The sequence below is a fragment of the Lagopus leucura genome, unplaced genomic scaffold (genome assembly GCF_019238085.1).
Source record: "Lagopus leucura isolate 7727_CA_CO unplaced genomic scaffold, USGS_WTPT01 Super-Scaffold_100054, whole genome shotgun sequence".
Lineage (NCBI taxonomy): Eukaryota > Metazoa > Chordata > Aves > Galliformes > Phasianidae > Lagopus > Lagopus leucura.
The window spans coordinates 799,723-824,957 of NW_024962300.1; the positions used below are offsets into that span (position 1 = coordinate 799,723).

The following is a 25,235-nucleotide window of genomic DNA, read 5'->3' on the forward strand; positions in this document are numbered from 1 at the left end:
CCAAGCAGTGCCGAGGCTCCGTCCCTTCCACAGCCCAGGACTTCAGTGCTGCCTCTACACCCGTTGCCCATCTCTGCTGATGAAGGCTGGTGCTTCACTTCCACTTTGCCTCCACTTATCTCCCAGGCCACAGCTTCGCATCTTCGCTCATCTGTGCATGGAAATAAGCAGAGCATGGCAGTGCTCAGATTCCAAGGAGGCTGGGGACAAAACAGGAGACTGCATCCCTTGGGTGAGGGTGAGCCTGGTGCCTCACGCTCACACTTAAAGGGAAAAAAACAAAAGGCAATTTCCCCCCTGACGGACCACAGTTCTTCCCCAGCCTTCTGCTGCCTCCCTGAGCACTCACTGCTGCTCCCAGCTCGATGCCATCTCCAGCACAGTGGGCAGACTCCCCCTGTGCCGCGAGCGGAAGCAAAAGCAACCCCTGGGGACTCTGCAATTCATTACGCTTCAGCAGGTGGGATAATCACCGAGATGAGGCTGAGGCACTTCCGCTCCTGCACAGCACTGCCCAGGCACAGCCTGTTACCTGCTGGGTTCATCCCGAGGTCACTCTGAGCATTAGATTAGCACGGCAGGCGTAGCTCTGCCCGACCTCCTCCATTTTTCACTACTCAGGGGCACTGTATGCCAAGAGATGGGACTGCAGCACCGTCCCACATCCCCTCAGTGCTCCCCAACACCGCCGCAGCTCCGAGATCTCGTCAGCAGTGCTCTGTGCACAGGTTCCCTGCAGCATCTGAGCCCACAGCTCACTGCCACCCAAACACAACTGGGCTTTTTTCCTCTTCGAGCAAAGATGAGTGAACTGAGCAAGAGGCACTGCTGCCTCTTCAGTATTTGCCCCTAAAAATCTTTATCTCGAAAGGAGATAAGAGTTAAAATGAGGAGCGGTTCTCCTCCTCGGCAGCCTGCAGCGCACGCAGCCAACGGGAAAGCCCCATCAGCAGACAGCAGAGCTCACCTCTTGCCTCCCATCACATTTACTCCAGGAGCTGCCACAGGGCTGCCTTGCTCCAAATCTTCCCAGAGACAGAAGCAGAAATAGGCATGCAGCAGCTCCCTGCCTCCAGCCCTAATGACAGCTGCCCTGCGTACTGCAGACAGATTTTTCTTCTCCCTATCCCAGAATCTGCCCCTTTGACTCCAGACAAGATGAGCACCTGTTTCATTAACACATCTGACCTTCCCCCAGCCCTCAGTGCAGCTTTCTGCATGCAGTTTAGGTGCTCTTTGCCAAAGCTTACTGTGAACCTGACAGCAATGTGTGAGGTTCTTATCTTTGAAAGATTCTTCCGAACTCTGGGATTGAACAGAACATCAAAATGCTGTTCTCCTTTCATTTATTTCAACAGAATTTAATTTGTTAATACCACCCTGCAGGAATGAAGACAATAGAAAATAATTGCTACCTAGAAAATCAGAAGATGGGAAATCTTAATTCCTTTCTTCCTGCGTGCATATGAAGATTTTTTGGTGGAGGATGGAAGGCTCTCCACCCACTGAAAGGCATTATTTCAGTCTGAAGCCCAGTGCAAAATGTGAGAAAGCTTACCTGCAAACAGGGCTGCTCACTCACAGCCCCAAGACAAGCAGCACACACTGCTGAGGTGCTTCTAAGGCACAGCAGCACCGACTGCATTTGGTAACTATAAACACTTTATTTTTACAGCATAGAAAAATAAAATAATATACATCCATTTACAAAGTTAAGCAGAGATCTCAGCAGACTCCAGCAGGATCCTACCTTGCACGTCCCAGAAAACAAAGCTGTTCTGGCAGCAGGCTCCACACGCCCAGCACAGATGCTGCTACCACAGTGCTGCACCCAGGGACACGGTGCCAACGCAGGGACTCACCCTGTGGCTTCTTTAACATCCCCACAGCTTTGCTTTTGATAAACAAAAGGAAACCAAAGTCCTGTTCCGTGATTTGATTTGGAAATGGGCGTTCTCATACCCTGCAGCATATTCACAGTATGGATGTCAAGACTCAACTGCAGCAACCAGGGCTGATCCCCATGGGCAGCCCCACCGATGCCCACAGGAGAAGAGACAGCATTCTCCCCCACTGTAGGGGCTGTTGCAGTGCATCAGTACTTCAAGGAAGGACACACAGACTGCAGCAGCCAGCAGTACAGCTATCCACCACACCCCCTGCCTTTCTATGAGCTTCCCTTTTCCACAACCACACTGCTCAAGTTTGCTTGGATGTTGGTGGCAGGTGAAGGGGAAAGAGAGAGAGATGGAAACAGGGTTAGGCAACTACAGTGCCAAAAAAATATATATATATATATATAAATATGCTCACAGGGAGAGATAACAAAAAACTGCAGATTTTTCAAGCCTGCTCTCTTCATGGCCACAACACGGGGTCTCCTTCCTCAGGAACCACTAACTGCCTTTGCCCTCTGCCTTCAAAAAAAGAACGTGGGGATATGTTCTCTGAAATAGTGAGCCTGCTTTTGTGCCAAGTATCAGCAACGCTGGTGAGGCGCCAGCATTACCATCTTCTCATCACCCAGTAATCACAGCAGGACTCCGTGTGAGAGTACAGTGGGAGTCGCAGGTCTTCAAGTTCCTTTTATTCTGTTGATTCGTAGAAGAGAGTTGCAAATCCCTCTAATATATTCACACTGGAAAAAGTGCAGCAACACACGCTGGAGACGGGCCAAGAATTATTGCTGTGCTGAGGCAGCTTGCTGAGCTCGACTGTAGAAAATTGACCAACGGAGAAATAATGACAGACCTGAAAAAGGAGGATGGAAGATGACAGGAAGCACCCCAGGCACCTCTGTGTCCCAGTTCCTGACTGCTGCCACAAAGGTGCTGCTGCAGCTCCTGCCTCTTGCAAGCAGCATGTGCAGGACACCAAGTGTGGCACTGTGCTGTTGCTGTGGGGCCCAGCAGCAGCACACTTGGGAAGCCTTCACGGCGAGCACCACGGGGACACGCTCACTGCCACCTGTAGAGCTTCACTGCCTTCTCCGTCAGGGTAGCCAGCAGGTGGGTTTGGTTCACCTCCATGGGGCAGATGTCCAGCACGGGCAGGTCAGCCTGCAATTTCTGCAGCAAGGAGCCACTGCCAGCATCCCAGAGCTGTGGGACAGAAAACATGACTGCAGGGTTCTCCTCCCCCATCCAAAACGGAGCTGCTCTCCAAAGAAAATAACCATCCCCCCCTGCAGCACCACAAACACTGCCTCCAGCCTCCCAGGGAGATCTGTAAGCAAAGGGCTGCTCCATCCACACCTGGCTCTGGCACACCTTTGTACCTCACACAGGTCAGTCATGCTCAACCAACCCACCTGCTTTCAGGGAATGTCCACATCTGCAGACAAAGGCATGCAGCAGCTGTAACCTGCCTTGATCTCAGTGAGGGTTTTGACACAGCCTAGCACTCCTGTACACAAGCTGGGATGTTATGGTCTAAAGCTTAGAGCTTTGCATCCCACCTGGGGGCACTTTCAGTTGCAAGCCTCTCCTTCATTCAAGGCATTCTCCTGATCTATCTGCTTTGTCCTTCTTGTGGAGAAGCAGCTGAGGTGCAGAGGATGGACAGCTGCTTATTTTTACTGAGTGCTGGTGCAAACAGCTCCCATGCAGGGAGGAGACACCAGAAGGGTGACACTCAACCATCTTTGTCCTGAAGAACTGCCTCCGTCAAATCATTCCTAGCAGTTCCCTGAAAAAGCCAGACATGACTCTGCTAAATGCCTTTTATTCTGCTTTTCACCTTCCCTATTTCCTTCAGGATCTTGAGCTCCGCTGTTTCGCAGTCACCATGGCAAAGGCTGCCGCTGATTTTCACATATATTATTTCTTGTTTGCTAAGCAGACTTAGGGAAACATCGTCTCATCTGACACCTCTGTTCAGCAGTTGCTCCTGACACACTCCAGAAACATTGTGTTGCCTGCATCTCATTGTTTTGCCCTTCCACTAAGTGTCAGTGAAGTTCACACCTCCCTAAAACCAGGGTCTGGAGACTTTCCTCAATCTGCTTCAAGAAGCCTCTGCCTGCTTTCACAGCCTACTCGGGTCACAGACTCCCAGCACGTCACCCTTATGCCCTTCCTTTGATCCTCATCAGCTCTCACACTGCTGTCCATCCTCTGCACCTCAGCTGCTTCTCCACAAGAAGGACAAAGCTCCACTCAGCTTTCCTCCTCCCTCCGCCCTGCCCAGCCCTCACAGCACTTGGCACATCAGCTATCCCACCAGGGCTCAGTTACTGCAATCACATTACGCTGCTCAGTTGCAACAAGCCCAACTACATTCCTCTGGCAGACAACAGGGGCTTGCTGCCTACATTCCCTTCCGTGGATGCGGAGCACAGGCTGATATTGGCCAACATCCCATGCTATCACTAGCATCTGCTACAGGAAAGCACAGGGCAGTGCTTGTGACAAGGTAATTCCCACTAAAACACATCAATGCTGTGACTGATTAAGCTTCTCTCCCAAAGAATTGCAATAGAACCCTGAATAGAACAGGAAATACCATGGCAGAATTAGATGCCTCGTCGCCAGCGCACACAAAGATGCTGCCATCCTCCTCTGGGCTCTGGAAAATGGCATTCTTGGTCAGCAGCTTGCAGGTGGGCCCAGCACTGAAGGTCTGGACAGGGTTAGCAGAGCACACCACATCTTCAGAGGCCTCTGTCAGCGGGGTGCAGGTCAGCTCCATCAGGACACAACGCACACACGGGTTACTTTTACCTGCGGGGCAAAAGTAAAAAGGCAGCCCTTGAAAAATTTCATTGTGAACAAGAGTAACTGTAGGAAGACAAGCAAAGCCAGCTTACAGCCACCTCCTTTCACCCTCACCTATGTGCAAACACCCACTGCCGTGGTCAAGGCAGACAGAATCACAGAATCACAAGGTTGGAAACGACCTGCAAGATCATCTAGTCCAACCACCCTCCCATTCCTATCAGTACCACAAGCACTAAACCATCTCTCGTAGCTCCTCATCCAGGCGCCTCTTGAACGCTACCAGGGACGGCGACTCCACCACCTCCCTGGGCAGCCATTGCAGTGCCTGACCACCCTTTGAGAGAAAAAGTTTCTCCTCATATCCAACCTAAACCTCCTCTGGTATAACTTCTTGCCGTTTCCTCGGGTCCTACTATTTGCCTGGGAGAAGAGGCCAGACCCTTTTGCACCACAGCCTCCCTTCAGGAAGTTGTAGAGTGCAATGAGGTCTCCCCTGAGCCTCCTCTTCTCACACTGAACAATCCCAGCTCCCTCAGCTGCTCCTCGTAAGCCCTGTGCTCCAGACCCCTCACCAGTTTCGCTGCCCTTCTCTGGACACGTTCCAGGGCCTCAATGTCTTTCTTGTAGTGAGGGGCCCAAAACTGAACACAGCACTCGAGGTGCGGCCTCACCAGTGCCAGTAAGACACCACGCTTCAGGGAGGTGCTCAGCTCCTAAGCTGCTGATGAACCAAACAGAGCCAGACAGAGCATCAGCACAAAGCACATGCTGCAGAGGCACACTGTTACTTACTGGGCCTGTACGTTGCCAGGCAGTGCCGCGAGGTGCCCTCTGTCTGAATGTCAATGCATCCCCCTGGCTCCAGCAGCAGATGATGAGGCCGGTAGGAGTTCCCAGCCTTCTGCTCCCAGAAACAAGCTCCTTCCAAGGTCCCAGCCAGTATGCCACCACAGGGCAAAGAGGATGAGGCCATTCGAGGCAGGTAAGACAGCGATACCATGGGACACCTGAAAACGAGTGGCAAGAGTCAGCGTTGCCAGCTGCAGTCAAGCAGCGTTCTGCTTCAGCACTCCAGAGCTCCCACAAAGAAAGCGTGCAAGGCAGGCTATGAAACAGCCCTTCAGGAGAGGAACCCCAGTGGCTTCGACGTGGATAAACAAAATTGGGCAAGATTACTGCCTTATGCTTTAAACAGACATCACACAGCACACAGACGTGGTGCAATCCACAGCTCTAACAGTTCCAAACAGGGACAGCAGGCTTCAGCAGGCATCAGTAGGGCATGTACTTGTGAGTCCTTTCCTTCACTGCAGGGGCAGGCCAGGTGACAAAAGCAACGTGCTCAGGTTGTTTAAACAGCAGCTTGACATAGCTGGCCCCACTTCAGCCTGCCCTGCATTAAATCCTGGTTAAAGCATTAAAGCTTGTGATCGTCTTGGGCAGCGTGAAGACCACAACAGCCTTACTGGCCAAGTCCACACAGCTTCTATCCCCTGAGATATGCTCTTAAATCAACATTTGATTCTGAGCAGAAGAGATGGAAGCACCAGTGTCCTCTTTGTCATTTGTCCTTTTCAAAGGAAACAATAACCCAGCTCCAAAACCCAGCCGGTTCTGCTGCTGGGTCCATTTCTGCTGGCTTTGTGCCTTCACAGGATGCACTGGCCAAGTACCTACACTAACCATACAGCTATCAGTTACGGAGGGAGCCATGCTCAGCTTAATGTACACCAGTAAAGCAGAAAAAAAAGTGACAAACCCTTATGCCATACCTGGACTTCTGAGGGACGAGTTCCTGGACGTGGGAGTTGGTGTCTCTCAGGTCATATATCATGATGGAGCCGTTGACCAATCCAGCATAGATGTAGTTTGTATCATCCAGGCACCAGCAGCAGCTCCACACGGGGCGGCCAGTATTGTATGTCTGCACCACGGTGTTTGTTGCCAAGCTGCAGGAGAAAAACAAACTGTTGGGCCTTTGCACAACACCGACTGGCAAGACAGCAGTGCAACCACAGGAAGCACATCAGGTTTCTTTCTACGGACTTAAAAGCTAATCTCCTTAGATTGAATTCTAAATTATTACTCTCGTGCTCTACACACGGCTGCATAATAATGGAATAAACCCTTTCATATTGCTTGTGAAGGGGGATATAATTCTTCCAAGGCGATGCTTCCTTTTCCAGATTGATTTTCAGAGACTGAGAATGGAAATCTCAGAGCAGGATCTCAGCTGCATTATGGGAAAGAAACCTGAGTTACTCTTCTGGAAAAAAAATCAGGAGAAACCCTCTGCTGTAACATCTTAACACTGCTTACTCCTAAAATCACTAGGCTTGCATCTTCAGATTACATCTCTTTATTTCCTGCCTTCATGGAAGGGACATACAGGTTGGGGGATGACCTGCTGGAGGGAAGCTCTGCGGAAAGGGACCTGGGTGTCCTGGTGGACAACACGTTGGCCATGAGCCAGCAGTGTGCCCTTGTGGCCAAAAAGGCCAATGGCTTACTGGGGTGCATTAAAAAGAGCGTGGCCAGCAGGTCAAAGGAGGTGATCCTCCCCCTCTACTCTGCCCTGGTAAGACCTCATCTGGAGTACTGCGTCCAGTTCTGGGCTCCCCAGTACAAAAAAGACAGGGATCTCTTGGAAAGAGTCCAGCGGAGGGCCACGAAGATGGTGAAGGGCCTGGAGCATCTCCCCTATGAGGAAAGGCTGAGTGCACTGGGTCTGTTCAGCCTTGAGAAAAGGAGACTGAGAGGGGACCTGATCCAGGTCTATAAATATCTAAGGTGTGGGGGGCAGAATGGCGAGGCCGGACTCTTTTCAGTGGTGAGTGGAGACAGGACAAGGGGAAATGGCCAGAAACTGGAGCATAGGAAGTTCCGCACAAACACGCGCAAGAACTTCTTTACAGTGAGGTGACGGAGCACTGGAACAGGCTGCCCAGGGAGGTGGTGGAGTCTCCTTCTCTGGAGATGTTCAAGACCTGCCTGGATGCCTACCTGTGCGACCTGCTGTAGGGAACCTGCTTTGGCAGGGGGGTTGGACTCGATGATCTCTGGAGGTCCCTTCCAACCCCTACAATTCTGTGATTCTGTGTGATTCTGTGATTCTGTGATTCTGTGACATCGCTTACGCCTCAAAGGCAACCAGCTTATCCAAGAGAGAAACAATGAATGGGGTTCAGACTGTTAAAAGCACATTTATAGTGTTAACTGCTTAGAACTTGAATTCGTGGAAGGCTGAAGAGGGGATGACCTGGAGGGGCACAGCCCAGGAAAACAGATGAAGTTGGCCTTGGGTTAGAATGTATGTTAGAAAGTTCCCTCTGCCAAGGGTGGCACTGCCAATACAGGCTTGGTACACTCCAGTGAGACAGAACAGAATAAAATAACACCTTTATAACTCATGGGGTTCACTTGGAGAAAGGCAGTGATGTGCAGAAGTGCACAGAAGCAATTGGGAACAACCACAAAGACCTGGCTGGAGAGAACTATCAGGAGATGCCATCAGAATAGAGAGCGGTTAAAAACAAGGGAAAACAAAGCCTCTGTGCTATTCTAAGCTCTTGTGAACACGAACGGGGGACTTGATATCTTGGTAATTCCTTTTTGTAGGACTGGACTTGGAAATGAGGAACTGGGAAGGTGGCCAAGGGGGGGGGGGACTCTTCTTTCAACAAAGATGCTGCTGAAGCGAGCACTGAGCTCCAGCATCCTGGAATCAAACACAAACGCAGAAGGATCACAAGTTCTGATGCAGGTCATCAGGCAGAGAGGGGCAGATGTGGAAATCGAGTTTAAGCAGCTCCTGCAACAAGAGGCTGCTCTGCAGGAAAGCCACGACAAGCACACCAACCTCAGCAGTCATAAAGCTGGCACGCTGACTTAAAATTGCCATCTTTGACACTAATTTTTAAATAGCCAACCAAGGATTTCAGCACAGTACCACGAGTAAAGAATGCTTGCTTCCCCACATGTTTGTTACAGAATTATGCTCTCTTCATTGTTTCCCATGTGGGAAAGAACAGGGACTGTTTGATCACATGGCATATTCTGCCTAGGTCCAGAATGGACACGCTGCTGCAACTCAGCAAGACCGAGGCCAACAAGGTTCTGAGTTAGCTTAAACTTGAAAGGCAGCACAGAGTAGCAAGAAAACACACACTTGTGTGCTGAAAATCCACCAGGGATGGAGAGACATCTCTCACCCTCTGCATAATTGTTTCCAGCCTGCTGCTTTCAGTTACTGCTAGCTCCAGAGCACCTGTGCTTCTCCAGCACACGCTCAACAGTGCTGTGCACACACTTCAAATCCCAGATGAACTGCACAATCCACAAGACTCAAGTCAGAGAGGCCCACATCAGCGCAGGGAACAAAGTGCTCAAGCTAAGCACAGTTTCTGCTTTATGCCATACAAGCTCCTGTGCTCCACATTTCACTGCAGAAACAGAAAATCAAGCACAGGACAGCAAGGGCTACAAGACAATTACAAAATCCAATCCAGACTCTCGCACAGAGCTTCACACTCACTGCGGGAGGCTCACCTGGTGAGTTTGAGAGTGTTGTCCAGAGCAGCAGACAGCAGCAGGCCATCTGCACGACTGCCAAAAGCCAGCCCCCGGATCTGTTTGCTGTGGATGGGGATGTACTGACTGCTCTTCAGGTTGGCCACGCTCATCATCTTCACACCGCAGCCTAACGAGAAGGACAAGACAGGTTATTGCAAGGCCTGTGTGCCAGGCAGCATGCCTACCAGCAACTGCTGAGGAGCCCACAACTAGCAGCGCTGCGCCCCATCTACAATCCCCACATGAAAACCTGTGGTGGGGTGAATGCGCCCCATTTATTTGCTGTTCTGAGTGAGAACTGCCACAAATCATTATGAAGCTCTTAAAATCCTGAAGTATTCAAGCCAGCCAGAGCAAAGCCAGTGCTAGTGTTACAGTTCTCATTACACGAGCTGCTGCTCTTTAGTCAGTTTCTCCTAAATAAGCACAGTAGGATTACATGGCAATTTAAGAGAACAAGTGTCGCAGCATAAAATGCTTGCAGGTGAACTTCACCTGTGTGTCACAAAGCCTCCATTCACAGATTCACTCCATGGCTCCAAAGAATAAGGCGAGTTGAACGCAGTGAATGGAATTTTCTTATGTTGAGATAAGGCACATTATTTGGTTAATGGTTTGGAGATTAAAACAAGCTTCACCACTCAGAAAGCTCATGGAAGTGCTTTGCAAATAAAGGCTCTCAGGCTCCTAACTGCTCCATCTGTTTCACAGGGACAGGAAGCTGGCACAAGGCCAGGTGTCAGTTCACTTGCCCCAGCCATAACAGCCAGGCAGGAACAGCACTGCTGCACTTCTCGGCCTCCTGCTCCCACGCTGGCACACGGTGCTCCTGCCGTTCATGCTAAAAGTTTGTTTTCCTTTAAAAAGGAGTCGGTTGAAAGCACGTGGATCAAAATGCCTGCACCACAGGGGACATTTCTTGCTCGCGCATCAGGAGCGACTCTGCCTGCCCTCGTGTGCTGACCTCTCCTTCTTTCACCTTCCTGAGGACGTGGCATTGAGCAGAAGAGCCAGAGATCCTCTGCTAGGATCCCACTGCAGAAGCGAGGGGGGAGACGAGTCATCTCTCCGGGCAGAGCTCACCAAAGCAGCAGCATGAACCAGAGATAGACTTGTGAGTGCTCCCCGTTTATATGGCACATACAAAGGTAAAGCCAGGGAGAGAAGGCGTAGGGAGCAAGCAAAACATTTACCTTTTGTAACTTAACACCACCTACAAACCCCCCGATCTCAACCTGCCCATTTACCAGGAATAAAAGTAGACTGTGGAGAAGGCTGCGATACCACGAGACAGCTCAGCGAGTCGCAGTATGCCATCACTCTGCAGCTGCCAGCCTGAGACACCACAAAAACCTTCTCCAGGTGGTACTTGCGCCGGCTCTGGCTGGAGGGGAGGCTGCCTGGGAAGCAGGTGCGGGAGTTGCCAGGGGGTTTAGAAGCACTGACGTTGTGCTGAGCCACCAGAGCCTTCAGCTCCTGCAAAGGAAAGAGAGCTCAGAGAGTTTTAACGCTGTGCTGGAGACGAAGCACGCTGTGCTGTGCGATCCACGTACTGCAGGGGCTCCCATTCTCAGAGAAAGAGAGAGAACACGGGCTGTTCTGTTTCCACACTGTTTCTGAAACACTGCATTTCCCAGTCCACTGACTGCAAGAGCAACAAAAGCGTTCAGAGGTTCTGCAGGCTCTGGCCACATTTACTCAGTTTGTTATTGTATGTATTAGAAGGAGGGCTCTGGGGCAAGGCAGAAAAGCCAATGACAATTATTACCAGATCAATGCTGTTTAGAGGAGAATGAACTGCCAAGTATTACATGCAGCTCAGCCACGAGAGACAGTCAATTAGAACCATTTTCCAGAGTTTCCAGAATACCCCATAAAGGAGAAAAAAAAACCAAACAACAAAACAACCAAAAACCTTCAGTTTCAACACAGACCGACTTGTTTCCGGCAACACCCTCAATTTAATGAAGATGGCCCTGTTCTTGTAAACCCTGGGCAGCAAATTCCAGGAACAACAACTCTCAAAGCTCCTGCCTTGTTTTCTGCTTCATCCCCGCCTCCCTCCACCTCAACTGATGCTCAAGGGTGCTCAGCAAAGCCCTCGCCAAGGTCACCTTCCATCACAAACAAGATATTCCCCAACTCCCCACAGAGCACCGGGGGGAGGTGGGTGATGTGAGGAGAGGCACTGCTGCACTTCCATCACCTGTCAGTGGTCACAGCACTTCCAGGGAACGGCTCGCTGTGATCCAAGGGCAGAGCCAGGCAGTGCAGCACCCAGTGATGTTAAAGAGAGGATGCATATGAAGAAAATTACTACTTGCTTTCTGTTGGCTGAGCAACTTGGATTATGCTTCAAATACCACGTAGTTTTTAAACAATTAAGGGCCAAAGAGATATAAGGAATATATTTGTAGATTGCAAGCTAGCCTCCATACCAAGCCAGCCAGGGTCACTTAACTCGTGGATAAGCATAGGCAAGAGTTCTCAAGAGCCAAGAACAAATCCCAAGCTCTACATGAACTGCTGTCACCAAGCCCCATAACTTCTGGGGACTGCTCAAGAGGAGCCCCAATGTCTTCCAGAGCAATTCTGCATTCCAAATCCCCCCATGAGACTGAAAATGGAGCCTGAAGACTCGAGGTGAGCAGAGACAAAATCTGGGGAGGATGCAGGAGGATGTAAGGGGTGCCAGGATGCTGACAATCAGAAACCATAGCTTCGGGCTTGGAGTAAGCAGTCAGTGTGTACACAGGTAACTGAGAAGAAAGCAGCTTTTCATCAAAAATTTAGTAAGCCCTACTTCTGAAAGACAGAAAGATGCCACCACCACTGAGAATGAGAAGAGATTAAAAATATTTGTTGCTCTGGGGAGTTTATAAAACTCTTCTTGCCACCTGCACTCAAAATTTCAATTTTATGCAAGGTCTTCATTAAAAAGAAAGGCGGGCAATTAAAAACACAAAGACCATCAGTACGACGTCTGCATTTACAGCCAAAAGAGGAACCCAGCAGAACCAGGAACAGGATACATTACCAAGGCAACTGCAAACAAAAGAACAGACCCCACTAACTGTGCTCAAGAAGGACAGGTCTGGTAGGATAAGCTGATGGCTTCCCTTGAGATGCTGTGCAGTCTGCCTGGCTCCTGCTCTGATGAAGGAACAGCTGGAGAAGGAATCATAGAATGGGCTGGGTTGGAAAGAACCTTGGAGATCAACTCAACCCAACCCCCTGCTACAGGCAGGAACACCCCCCTCTGGACCAGGCTGCTCACAGCCCCAGCCAGCCTGGCCTTGAGTGCTTCCCAGGGAGGGGGCATCCACAGCCTCAGTGGGCAACCTGTTCCCAAAGAGGATATCCAGCAAAAATCTTCTAGAGGAGTATGCATGAAAAGCTGAAATAGGAGAGCACAATGAATAGGAAAGGAAAACAGCCAGCAACAACAGATTGAAGCCAGTTTTCTTCCAAGTGTTAGATTAAGGGTTCTAACAGCTGATACAAACCTTTAAAAACAAAAGCAGTTATCAGATGACAGCCATTCTTTGGCCATGCTCCTGCAGACCTCTTAGAGAAGTCTTGCTGCTATCTTGCTCTACACGGCCTAAGATTTGCATTTAATAGAGATAAGTGCATGACCCCATAACTGCACTGCAGCACTAGAGGCATCGAACCTGAGCCAAGGAGCCTGGAAACAGCATTTTTAATACACACTTCCATAAGGAAGCTGAAACAAGCTCATTTTTGTGTAAGAGAAGCATACCAAAGGGTCACAAGCAATACGACACAAGGCACAGTTCTCACACACACTAACAACAAAGAAGGGCTCACAGAAGGGCCCTGGGGGAACTGATGGCTGATGTTTTCTCTAAGACTTAAGATATCAGTCTGTGTGCAACCAGTGAGCACAGCTCTTCCAATGAAGTCTTGTGCAACTGGACTTTTCCCACTCTGAAAGTCCCTCTGAACGTATGGGCATTTCACAAATTTGTAGTGTGATGTAATCCCACAGCAGTGTTTTCTGGGGTGACTTCCACCTTCCTACACCAATTAAACACATTTCCTTGTACAGTCAACCACACTGCTGACAGACAGGAGCAGGGCAGCAAACGCCAGACACAACAAGGTCAGTTCTCAGTGAGAACAGTCAAACAGTGCCTTGTCCACAGAGGTTCTGCAGTCTGCTTCCACCAGCTGATAAGCTGATGCCCCAAGCAACCCAATCCAATCCTGAAATTGCCCAGCTAGGGCTGGGCTGGAAGCTTCCAGGGGTCCTTTCCATATTTGAATGGCTCTGTGTAAGTAATTGCTTTACTAGATGAGCTCCCATAATATAAGGGATTAGTTATGCATACGCTCAGAATATAATCCAACAGCTCAGCAGCTTATGCTATGCTTCCTGCTGATATACAGCTCCCCAGCAAACTGTTTTTCACTTCCAGTTCATTCACAGTATAGACAAGTACCTTGAAATTGCTTCCAGCACTCACATCAAGTGATGCAGGACAGTGATGAATGCAGTATAAATACTGAAATGGAGCTTAAGGACACAGGGTACTTAATCTTTATAACGTGCGACTTAACTCAGTTAGACTGGATACTCTATCATCTAATACCTAAAGAATTGCAGGAAGGCGTTGTGGACCTGCAGCTCTATCTTATTCCTGCCATTCTTAAGCTAAAGTTTATAGCAGGCCAGTTTTCTCACACACTCTGATGAGAATACAGCCTCATGCAGGAACTTAGGAAGCAATCTGTAAAGTCATGCGTTACATCACTTGGAAAAACTTTGGCCAAAAAGGATGTTGCTTAATGTACAGACAGAAATAGCCAAGGCTCTGAAAAATCCAAAAGTAGAGAAAAGCTTAAAGCTGAGCAAGTTACCAGACAGTGAGAGGTTAGGCAAGTTCTGACCTACTTCATGCAACAAAAACGTAGCAAACCGGCTGTGAAATCCAGTACTGATGCAACATGTGAGGTGACTCGCAGCGGGAACTTCCAGCAAGGTCCACAGCTTCACAGACATTCTGTGAAAGCAGCTGTGGCAGGTTACAAAATACAGGATAAAGTTGTCGGTTAGCAAGCAGTTGTTTCCTTTTGGTGTATCCTGAGGTGCTTCTCAGCAGCTGTAGAACCCCAGCTGAGCCCAGTGACAGGCTCACAGCCCAGGAAGAGCTTAGCTCAAATCTTGACTGACCTTTGCAATACATTTAGGGGTTTGGTTGCTTTGTGGGTTTTTTTTGCCACAGGCATGCTTTCCTCACCAACTATTTATCAAAAAACTTTCCATTATGCCACGGATTCCCAATGCTTATTTTGGTGCAATTAAAAAAAAAAAAAAAAAAAAAAAAGGTAAGCGGGACAAATGTGGCACTGCATTACCAGACCTCGCTAGCAGCCACAAGAGTCAAGGAGCAACCTGCAACACCAGCAGCCAGGAGCACCTACTGTTACCCTGCACTCGTGACTTCAAGTCTTCCAAGCAAAAATGCAGTCAGCACTAAGTGGCTCCTTAACTACATCAGCCTGGGATACTGAGAATGGCTGAGTTTACTAAATCCCACCAGATGTGGAAGCCTGCCTTCTCTCCTGTCAGGAAGCAAAAGTCAGGCTGGGGAGAAAGGGAGTCCTCTGTGCATCAGGAGGGTCAGACTCACCTGAACTTGCTTGCGGAGTTTGCTGCATTCATCTGTCAGGACCTGCAGCTGCAGCCGGCTCTGTGCAGACTCCAGCTCTGCCTGTCTCCTCAACTTCTGCTCCTTTTCTAAAGAGCTGCATGATAGAGAGACCAAAAAAAAAAGCAAACTTCAGGGCTACGTACTTCTGGGATGCTTCTCTGCTGACTGCTGCCCCTGAACTTTGTTCCAACACGGGTCCCACTCAGGTAAATTCAGACAGGACAGGGGCTGGAGTCACCCAGAGCGTGGGCCTTAATTGTACCAAATGACTCAAGGATAATGTGGAACAATAATGTCTCCTCACCCTCTGGAGTCCAAATACTCTCATTTGGAAACAGAGCAGCCATAATAGGCCTGTGTTAAAACTGTACTTTCTACCTCATCTTGAGCCTAAAAGTGCACATAAAAAAAATTAGCAGCAGCTGTTTTGAAAACACGCTTCAGTTTTGCTTCAATAAGTACTTTACATAGAAAGCAGTAGTTGAAGGGGGGAAGGGGGAAGAACTCCTTAAAATTATCTGCACATTGGGTCTATGTTGACGCTGCACCATGTGCTCCAAAAGCTGCAGTACTCTGGTTATTTCAGCAGTTTACATGCAGGAGATCCAGCTTGCCTAAGCACCTTTAAAATACACAGACTTCGCCTTGCACATTTATCAAGCACAGAGTTCTGTCATTTCCCTGTAGCTTCACTGTGTTACTCCTTGGTTGCATAAGAAGTAGATGAAGCTCTGTATTGAACCATCGCAGACACAAGCACCCAGAATCAAAAGGGCAGCTTTTCTGAATGCAAGGGACAAAAGCACAAGCTCACACCTAACTCAAGGCTACGTGCAAACAATATTGATGTTTCAGGGTCCACATTTGTCCCCTGCTCGTGGCTACGTGCCACAAAGCTGCCACTGCCAGCGAGTGAGAGGGAATGCCAGGCAGTCACTGCTGTCTGCCTCCCAACCAGCAGCAGGCAGGAGACAAACGGGAAGAGCTGCTGTAGGATCCTGAGACACACACAGCAGTTAGTCACCTCTACCTGAGGAACAACAAGATTTAAGGACCCAAATGCCTTCTAAGGGCTTGAAAACAGGTTTCACTGTGCTTTGTTTTGCTGTATCTATCCAGCAAATGCAGCTGTGACCTTCCTTAAAGGAGCAGTTCAAACACCATCGGGCAGCAGCGACCTGGACAGAAGAGAGACCTTCCCCTGGTGATAGTTATTCCTTGAACATCTCTGATTAATAATTACTAGCATAAAGAGGTGTCCGTTGAAAAAGTGTTAGAAGACCAGCATTATGCTCAGGAGCATGTTACAGCAGATCCAATTAAATTCTATTCACTACAAGATTCAAGGGAGCTCAGAAGTCTGCAGCCTTGCAATTCCAAAACAGTGTATGTGACAGCATCTTAGCAAAAAGAAATTCGTGCCCATTTTCCACTATTCCTTTTTTCAAAGGAAAAAAGTCTACACTGAAGTTGGAAGGGGGAGTAGAGTCATAGTAATGCTTGCTGACCTTTGCAAGTAAAGCTACATGAAGAGTTTGACAAAGCAAGATGGAAAGTGATTCATAGGAGAGATTACTCTGCTTAATGTGTGCAGAAAAGATGACAGAAAAGGTCAGTTATTCACCCTCCCTGCTTTTCTAATTATGCCATGCTTTTCTCATCTAATGATGAATTAGCAACATACAGCTTTTGGCAACAACCCCACACGTCCTCCTGCGATGGCATTTCAGGATCCGGCACAAGAGACCTTTTGCAACCCGAGTGCCACAAAGTACAAACTCTGTTCTATTTCCAAAGAAACCTCTCCTTACAAGCAAGGCACAGATACCACAGCAAGACCTACGACAGCCATGCTGATGATAACCCCCAAGGGAAAGCACAAAATGGATCAGGTAATACAGGAAATTAAAGCATAAAGTAAAAGCCAGGCTGCTGCTTTCTTTGACATGCAACCAGCGAGGCTGTGGGGGACACTCCATACCTCTTCATGCGTTCCTGCTCACTGGTATCCAGTGCCTTCAGGGTGCGGGCATACAGGACCACGATGTCAGAACGTTTTGCTTTCTTATTGCACTGAAAGAAAGACACCATCAGTTCATCTACACGAATGCCACGAACCAGGCTACGCAGCCCTACAAATTGCTATTCTGGATACTCCCTAGGAGTTCTGAAGGGAGGCACTGCCACTTCAAGACACCCCATCCTGCAGGCACTGCAGTTCTGCTGGGGGTCTGCAGTGTAGATCAGGCCTTGCATTATCGAAGGTTCAATAGAATCCAGCTGCCTGCTTCCCACCAAGTTTATTTTGCTAAAGCACCAGAAACACAGCATGGTCAGAAAATGCACAGAAAGGAGGAGAAATGACTCAAAGCAGCATGGCAGCCAAGCCTTGGAAAGCATCAAGACCGGCTACTTTAAGAGCAGAACCCGGGCACCCAAGCCTACTCCCCACTCTGGTTTATATTTCGTATTCCTTTGATCAATCCCTGCAGGCCCAAATCCACACGAGCGTTCCTGTAACACAATCAAGCACTGCCATCCCATTGATTTCGTGATACAGGGAGAGCCAGGTGCTTCCATCACTGAGCACCTTGCTACGACCGGCTCGTACTTCAGAAAGGACAACACCTCCCTGGGTTGGGACCTGTAAGAAATTACAGCATCTGAAATCTTCCCGTCCTGCAAACATAGTTGGCTGATCAGAAGAGAGGCAGTGAGCACGGAGATAAGTCAACTCAGCGGTGAGCTAAATTGCTACGTGCGTTTCAACTGCAGGCTTCTCTATTATTTAGCAGCATGAAGAAACCAAGGGCGACAGTTTCAGACCAGACAACTTCCCCCACATCTCAGAAAAGTGCTTCGCAGAGCGGCGAGTGGTGAAGGCAGCTTTCCTGGCAGCCAGCAGCTGTCACCAACAGGATCTGGAATGCTGCAATTTCACAGTAACTGCACTACTCGAGCCACTTAGTATACAGAGCAGCACGCACAGCAACTCGGTGCTATTCATTTAGAGAACACTCAGCCTGCGAGGGACGGCGAATGAAAAAGAAGGAAGATGATGTAGCTGCAAGGTTGTCTCCAGAACAGGGACTTCTCACAGGGAGTTGTCAGTAATCACATTAAAAACAAACAAAAAACCATTCAATCAGGAAAAAGTACCCCTTACAGATTGCTAAGGTTCAAGAAGAAAGCAAAGTGCCGAAGAGCAAAGGAGGTCTCAGAGTTTTGCCTGGGCATTTAGCAGGCAAAAAGGTTACACACAATTGTCAGAGATGGGCAAAGTTAGGTCTGGACCTTTGGTCTGGGTCTGGGCTGTGCTAACAGTGGCTCTTTGGGCTTAATCACAGCACAGCTCAACAGGAGGCTTCTTGTGCAAGGAGGGAATCCTGCACAGAGTCAAGCAAGACTTGGAAGCTCTCAAAATGAGAAAGCCAAAGAAATGCTGAGCTTCCAGACGCTGTCTTGGAAAGCAGGAGAACTGAACTTCCATCCACTCATCGGCCTATTTTTGTCAACACAGACCTAATCAAAATGACACCAGTATGGAAACCAGAAAAGCATGGAAACAAAAGCAGAAAGAAGCACCTTCAGAAGCAGATCTACCAATTGCAACTGCACATTAAAGCTTGTTTCTCAGTTCACTTTCTGAAACCTACCTGAACAGCCTGATCTTTAGGCTGCAAAAGCAGATGCAGTCCAAAAAGAGCAGTTAAACCTACTGAAAGTGGTTCTCAGACAGATTTCTAGTCCAATAGTGCCTTCTTTACGCTTAATTGCTTCTAGGAATCTGTCTGCCATTCCACACTCCAGGAACAGTGCAGTGCTCTGAAACCAATTACAGGTTGAGTTCAAACTAGCAGCCTTCTGAGCCTGCTAGTCACGAGCACTCTACTTCAGGGGAGAAAATCCACATCAGAATCTTTCCCTTGAAGCACTGCTAGCTGTGCCTGCGCCAGATGCACCAAAATAATTGTGATTTTTGTTACTTCTGACAGCAGGCAGAGGTGGTTCCCTTGTAGAGCAAATAACTGTCATAGTTACGGTGACCATGCCTGTGGCACAAGTCACCCAACAGCAAGTCCTTCCCGGAGCACAGAAACGCCCACTTTACCTGGGGACACTTCCCTGCCTGCCCCTTGAGCCACCTGTCAATGCAAGTGTAACCAAAGAGGTGCCCGCAGCGCAGGGCTGACAGACGGTGCTCCCCAGCGTTGGTCCACGGCTCAAAGCAGATGGCACAGGTGTCCCCTTCCTCCTCCTCCCCCAGTGCTGCAGCAGGAATTGGTGCTTCCTGTTTCTTCAGTGGAGTTCTCTAAGATTAAAAAAAAAAAAAAAAAAAACAACAAAACTCTCTGTAGGCAAATGTGGTTTTTACCATATGTAATGTGTCTCCAAAAGCATTTAGGTCACCTCACCTGCTTTTGCTGGGCTTCAAATTCTTCATCTTCATTATTTCCATTTTCTGCAGGAACTCGAGGCAGAGTTTGAGGCAGCTCTGCTTGATCCTGACTGGAAACTAAAGAAAGCATTGCTTAAATAAACTGATACCTATGGGGGAAGAGGGACTCTCCTTGACTTGATCCAGAATGATCACAGCATCAGTACAAGCAGTGTGACAATGGCACAGGTTGCACACAGAGCTTCAGATCCTGGGTGCAGGTCGGGCAGTTGATGTGTAAGCCCTTCTGTTCAACAGCCATACTGAAGAACTTTCTGTTACCTTTTACAGAAAGATGCAGAATTCCAGCACATTTGGTGACAAAGGAGAGCTTTAGAAGACAGAAAAGCCCTGATAACAATGGCTCTTCTGACTTGCTAGGAACAAATACAGCTGCATACAGATCTACAGTTAGGCTGAAGTAAGGTCACAGACCTGCACCACTGTGCTCAGAGAAAGACAGATACCATCACGGAGAAGTTACTCTGCCAAGTAATACTGCCAAGGGATCTAAGTATGAATATTTCATGTACCAAGGAGGCATTTACCATGTGCTGCCTGTCCACTCACCCTGACTTCAGCAGCTCATGGTTATCTGAGCTATTGGTTCTGCTGGGCCATCTGTTTTTGTGGCGTGCCTGTTAGCCCTTCTGTTGAAGCATGGGCACACGACAGAGTGGATGACCACCCCTGGCATACTAAAGAGGAGCAGAAAGCACCACCTCCTTCAGCCTCCTGACAAAACAAGAGTCAGCAGCCACAGTCAGTATCTGAGGCAGATATTCTCAATGCAGTGGAGAGCTATCGCCCAACACGGCCTTGTGTTAATAATATTTTCAGTCCCTAAAGCTCTGGGATGAACAGGAATCAGTGGCTTACATAAGCAAGAAAAGACAAGGGGATTCCAGAAAACCCAACAGAGAGCATATGCTCACACAATATTAGGCAGCACTTAACAGCTTGAGCGCCTGTCACGTGTAAGACCAGCTAAATGCAAGTGGAATTAATCTGCTCATAGAGGCCTCTTAGATGTACCCCAAAAAACCATCAAGAAAGGCTGGCTAATGGAAAACAAAACAGACTGAAGCACAAGGGTGTTCCTTAGAGACTGAAATCTCTAAGAAACTGAGGAAGAAGAAATATGTTTCTTATATTCGTTAGTCTCCAATAACCTCTGAACACCACATCACCATTTGTCACTCTTACATGAAATACCTTCACCAGAAACCAAGTCACTGAAGTGCAGACAGCCTGTGAACCCGAGTTTGAATCAAGGAAGAAAAAGCTGAGAAAAGAAGAAGACCAAGCTGCTGTACTTTTATCTCCTACGCTAAGTGTCACAAGAAGTTACAGGAACGAAAATCACTTTTCTCTTTCTACTTTGGTTGGAAGTAAAATATCCTGCATCTGACCCTTCTCTGAAGAGTGAAAGCACTGCTGGCCTCCAGAGGTGCGACCCTGATGTCTTCAATAATCCTCCCCAGCAGCAGGTAACAGAGGAAACGTTCTAAGTAATAACCTCAAAAAACTTCAAGTTGTCTTGAACACCTCCAGGATTATTTATAAGCAGCAGCCTGCAAATAGCAAAAAAGATTATATTTAAGATGACAGTGGCAATCGCTCACTGCTGTTACTGCTCTTAGGAACCTCTTGCCAAAAAGCCTTGTGGTAGCAACCTGCTCCCATCAGCTGTGGGCATAATGATCTCTCAGCACCGGCTGTTGAGAAGCTCCAGAGTATTTCCCTGCTGAGCTCTGAAGCAGCACAATAAGTTTCTGAGATTTAATATCCACACAGCACAAACGAAGCACAAACCTGAGCTAGCTGCTGCAGGCGTCTGCTGGGCTGCTGGAGGTGCAGCCTCCACCTCTTCCTCCTCCTCAGAAGTGCTGCTGTCGGAGTCACTTGACTGCAGTTCTGTGACCTGGGACGCGCCTTGCTGGCCGCCCCTCACAGTATGCGAGGGCTCCAGATGTGAACCTGGTATTGCAGCTGGCTCCTGCGTCCTGCTGATCTGAAAGTAACTGTCCAATGCTGCCCTGCAACCACAGGAGGAAGAAACAAAGGTCACAGTCCTTTCAGGTAAGCTGAAGACTTGGTACGCTGCCCCGGCTCACTCGCAGCAAATCTCACAGGCACTGCTGGCAGATAGGAGAGTATCACGTTTATTAAGACAGAAGTGGTCTGGTAAAGAGGCAATATCATACAATTGCCTGCTTTATGGACAGTCAGCAATGTCACACAGCAGCATCTTCACACAGCTTCACCTTGCCTGCTGAAGAAAACGTAGTTACTACGCGTGACTTTATTTTGGTGAAGGGCATCAGTGGGGCTGGAGAGAAAATAAGCAAAGACTTCAGTGCTACACACTGACAGCCTGTGGAACTCCTGCACTGTAACCGCAGTCACAGCACAGACCTGGTTTCCATCCCTCCAGAGAATATTAGATATTAGATACCTAATTTAGACACACGAGCCTTGTACCAGAGCCTCGTTCCACTGACTGCAGTGCTTAGTCTGCCCACCTTCCCCCTTTCCTGTTACAGGAGCTTTATCCCTGGAAAGCAACATCCTCCCTCTTCCCACATCAACCCAGCTATCATCTCAATTATCCTTCACATTCAAAGCAGTTTTTGCTAGGTTGCTTCTAGCCTGAAGAACTACAGTGACCTTCACAAACAATCCACGGGCAAACAGTGCAGCAATGTTTAATCACCAAGGAGAAGAGGAGATCTTGGTCTCGCTGAATTTTGAGGCAGCACTCCAGTTAATTATAACTTCACCCTTGGCATTTGCAAAAGCTACAAAGATGAGACAGAAGCCAAACAAACCAGAAATAAGGATTTCTTCCTAGTTGGGGAGCGTGCCCGCTCATCACCTTTTAAACTCATCGCTAACAGCCCTAAACATTGAATTTTACTTTGCTTGGAGATGACAAAAATCTACAGGGGAAAAAAAAAACAACAATGTCAGTTTGCATTTTTTACAACAGTTTCTGCAGCAATTGTCACCTAATTAGGCAGCCCTCAAATCAAAGGTGAAACACAGAAGAGAGCACAAGCTCCACTGAGCTAAATGCTGGCAGGGACTGCTGGGAGTCAGCTCTGCTGCAGGAAGCACCAGCAGGAACCTGGCAGAACAGAAGAATGGTAGGAGCAGCTCTGCACACTGGAAAGTGTAACAGTGCTCAAGTCAACAACACCACTGCCAGCAGAAGAACTGAGAAGGGCAGGTTCATTTAACAAACAGCAAAAGACATCACCAGATGAAATCAGGGAGCCATTAGAGCTTGAAAGGTTTGTGAGGTGCTCAGAATTTGGCCACAGTCACACACCTGGACAGAGCCGGGCTCTACAAGCCAGGAAGCGAGGCAGTTTTAAACCAACATCAGAGCTGGCAAGGGCACAGCTTAGACACAGCTTCACTCCTCTTTACCTGGCGCTGACTGTCCTCTGGGAGGCACTGGCTCTCGGCTGCCTGCGAGCGCTCCTTCGAACTCGCGGGCGCTGCATAACCTGCGGTCCAGGCAGCAGCTGGTGCTGCTCAGACGCCCCCTGCAGCCTCAGCAGCCCGATGAGAGCCGAGGGAGGATTCGCCTGCTGGTCAGGATCGGCAGCTGCTTCCCTTGGCGCATCAGCAGTCGATAGGGTAACGACTTCATCGACTTCATCGTCGGAAACAACGATAGTGCTGCCTCCTCCGCTGCTCAGCGCTGCAGCCTGGGAGGGCAGCGCCGTGTGAGCAGCGGGCCCTGCAGGAAGCACCCCCTGGCTCTCCAGGGAGTAGTTCACCACTGGTTGGAGATCAACTTCCATCTCTTCCTGAGCCATTTCTGTCAAAAGAAAAAGAAAGCCATGAGCATTCACAAGCCTGCTCCCTACTTGCGGCCTGATGGCAGCAAGAACTGGCTGCAGCACTCAGTGACCGCAACAGCCTTCAGAATTCAGACTAAAGAGACAAGCTGTCATTTTGCCTTTGACATACAGCAGAGATAGACTGTCTCAAGTAGATCCACATATGTGAGCTGGCACCTTCCTGAGTCCTTCATCTGAAGCCTTTAGCTCAGCAGCAGTTAGCACCAAAGGCACATCGCAAATCCTGTTAGGTAAATCTTCAGATGAGCATGGAAAGCTCAGGACTTCTTGTACTATTACTTCCCAGTAAACGCATTAGGATCTCAGAGGAAAGAGTTTGAGATCCTCCATGGCAAAACCGCTGCAGAAACACTGACAAACACAGCCAGAAATGAGCTCTGCAGAGTACCCAATCCTTTGCAGTCTTACCACGTAGAAAAGCTCAGATAATTTCTTGAACTGAACAAATAAAAGCAAATCATTTTGGGGAGGAGAGAGTAGATTAAGTTCTGCAGTCTCCCAATGGTCATTTGCCTCCCATGTGTTTTGGCAATCGCAAATCTGGAAGGCCTTGGGGATAGCAGATCTTTAGCACTACTTGAGAGCCCAAAGTACACAACAAGACTTCTCAAGACAGATACCGTGCAAACAGAGAAGAGTGCTTTCAGTAGAAAGAATAACTAGAGAATGTATACAAGATCTACAAGAGGTGGTTACGCCAACATATTTTGATAAATCTTTTAACAAACTCTTATTAATCAGTTTATAACACTACTCTAATTACCCTCAGAATCACTAAAGTTGGAAGAGACCTTTCAGACTCCCAAGTCCCCCACCATGCCCACGTCCCTCAGTGCCACGTCCCTATGGCACTGGGACACCTCCAAGGACAGCGATTCCCCCCCCCCTCACTGGGCAGCTGTGCCACTGCATCACTGCTCCTTGGGAGAAGAGGTTTTCCCTGATAACCAATATTTCAGCCTAAATCAAGGCAGAAAGGAGACCAAGCCCCATCTCTCACCTGACCAGGCACAGATACAGTTACAGCAGTCCTGCTTCCCTTCCACTGAACTCAGATTTGTGTTAAGACTGCCCCCTGCAAACCCTTATTTTCTCACGGTGGAAGCCCTAAAACCGCACAGGGTTAGCTAGCCCGAAACGTTTCTTAGGAAAGACGTTAACGTTGGCATTTTCACCGTGACACTTTGGTGCCCTCCAGGAAGGTCAGCGCCTCCCCGCCAGAGCCGCCCGTGCTTACGGGCGGAAGGCGGCCGTGCAGAAGCTCCTCAGGCGCAGGTCAGAGGGCTCGGGGCAGCACCACCGCTGGAGCAGCAGCTTCCCCTGGCGGACGGTCGGGTCTCCGAGAGCGCAGCTCTGCTCCTCCATCCGCCTGCCGCACCTTCGAGACAGGGGGACCAACAACGCAAATAAATCATCCGTACGTGGCAAAACCAGCAGCGTGCAGCGCGAACGGAGCCGCGTTTGGGGTTCGCTGAGGGTTTTCTCCCCACGGGATCCGGCACTGTGCCGAGCAGGGCCCTCCTGTCACAGCCCAGCCCCGGGCACCGTCCCGCGCTCCACCCGCTGCCTCGGGGCCCGCCGCCCCCCCGGCCTCCCCTCACGCTCAGCTCTGCCGAACCACTCAAAGGAAGGGAGAAGGGAGAAGCGAGAACCGACCAGCCCCGGCTAGGCCCACCTCACGGCGACCCCCCCCGGCTGCCTGCTGCCCGCCCGCGCCGCTCGAGCTGCGCGCCGCCCCACCCCCTCAGCCCTATTGGCCTGACGCTCCCCCTGCCGCCGCCTCTATTGGGCGAGCCGAAAGCTGTGAGGATTTTTATTGGTCGAGCGCTCTGTCAGTCTGCCTCAGTGAACGGACTGTGGAGGAGGAGAGGCGAGAGCAGTGAGGCGCGCTCTGATTGGTCGGTCGAGGTAGAGCTGCCCGGCTGATTGGGCGGTGAGATCCTCGACGGACGGA

At 49.3% G+C, this 25,235-nt stretch overlaps 1 protein-coding gene across 6 annotated transcripts; it reads right to left on the bottom strand.

The window, feature by feature from the left end:
- Nucleotides 1-1,329: 1,329 nt before the first annotated feature.
- Nucleotides 1,330-24,986, bottom strand: RFWD3 (ring finger and WD repeat domain 3). 6 transcript variants are annotated; one of them, XM_042886099.1, is made up of 16 exons: nt 24,957-24,986; nt 24,457-24,659; nt 23,391-23,504; nt 22,842-23,238; nt 21,222-21,445; nt 19,384-19,484; nt 19,080-19,280; nt 16,950-17,041; nt 14,948-15,062; nt 10,538-10,766; nt 9,267-9,417; nt 6,491-6,667; nt 5,511-5,725; nt 4,504-4,721; nt 2,968-3,101; nt 1,330-2,751 (listed from the first exon to the last, which is right to left on the bottom strand). In XM_042886099.1, exons 4-16 carry the CDS (start codon nt 23,234-23,236, stop codon nt 2,634-2,636), a joined length of 2,370 nt encoding a protein of 789 aa, XP_042742033.1. In that variant the 5' UTR covers nt 23,237-23,238; nt 23,391-23,504; nt 24,457-24,659; nt 24,957-24,986; the 3' UTR covers nt 1,330-2,633. The 6 variants fall into 6 exon arrangements, with proteins under 6 accessions (XP_042742033.1, XP_042742035.1, XP_042742032.1 ...); XM_042886101.1 differs by lacking the exon at nt 24,957-24,986 and having other exon boundaries at nt 24,519-24,812; XM_042886098.1 differs by lacking the exon at nt 24,957-24,986 and having other exon boundaries at nt 24,457-24,812.
- Between the last annotated feature and the right edge of the window lie 249 nt (nt 24,987-25,235).

What these genes read in the sequence shown, in the direction of transcription:
- RFWD3 (XM_042886099.1), bottom strand. Translation starts at nt 23,236, where the DNA reads ATGGCTCAGGAAGAGATGGAAGTTGATCTCCAACCAGTGGTGAACTAC. An exon ending in CCTGGCAACGTACAGGCCCA is followed by an intron (nt 4,722 to 5,510) that starts GTAAGTAACAGT and finishes TTTGCCCCGCAG; the next exon opens with GTAAAAGTAACCCGTGTGTG. An exon ending in AGGCATCTAATTCTGCCATG is followed by an intron (nt 3,102 to 4,503) that starts GTATTTCCTGTT and finishes TCTGTCCCACAG; the next exon opens with CTCTGGGATGCTGGCAGTGG.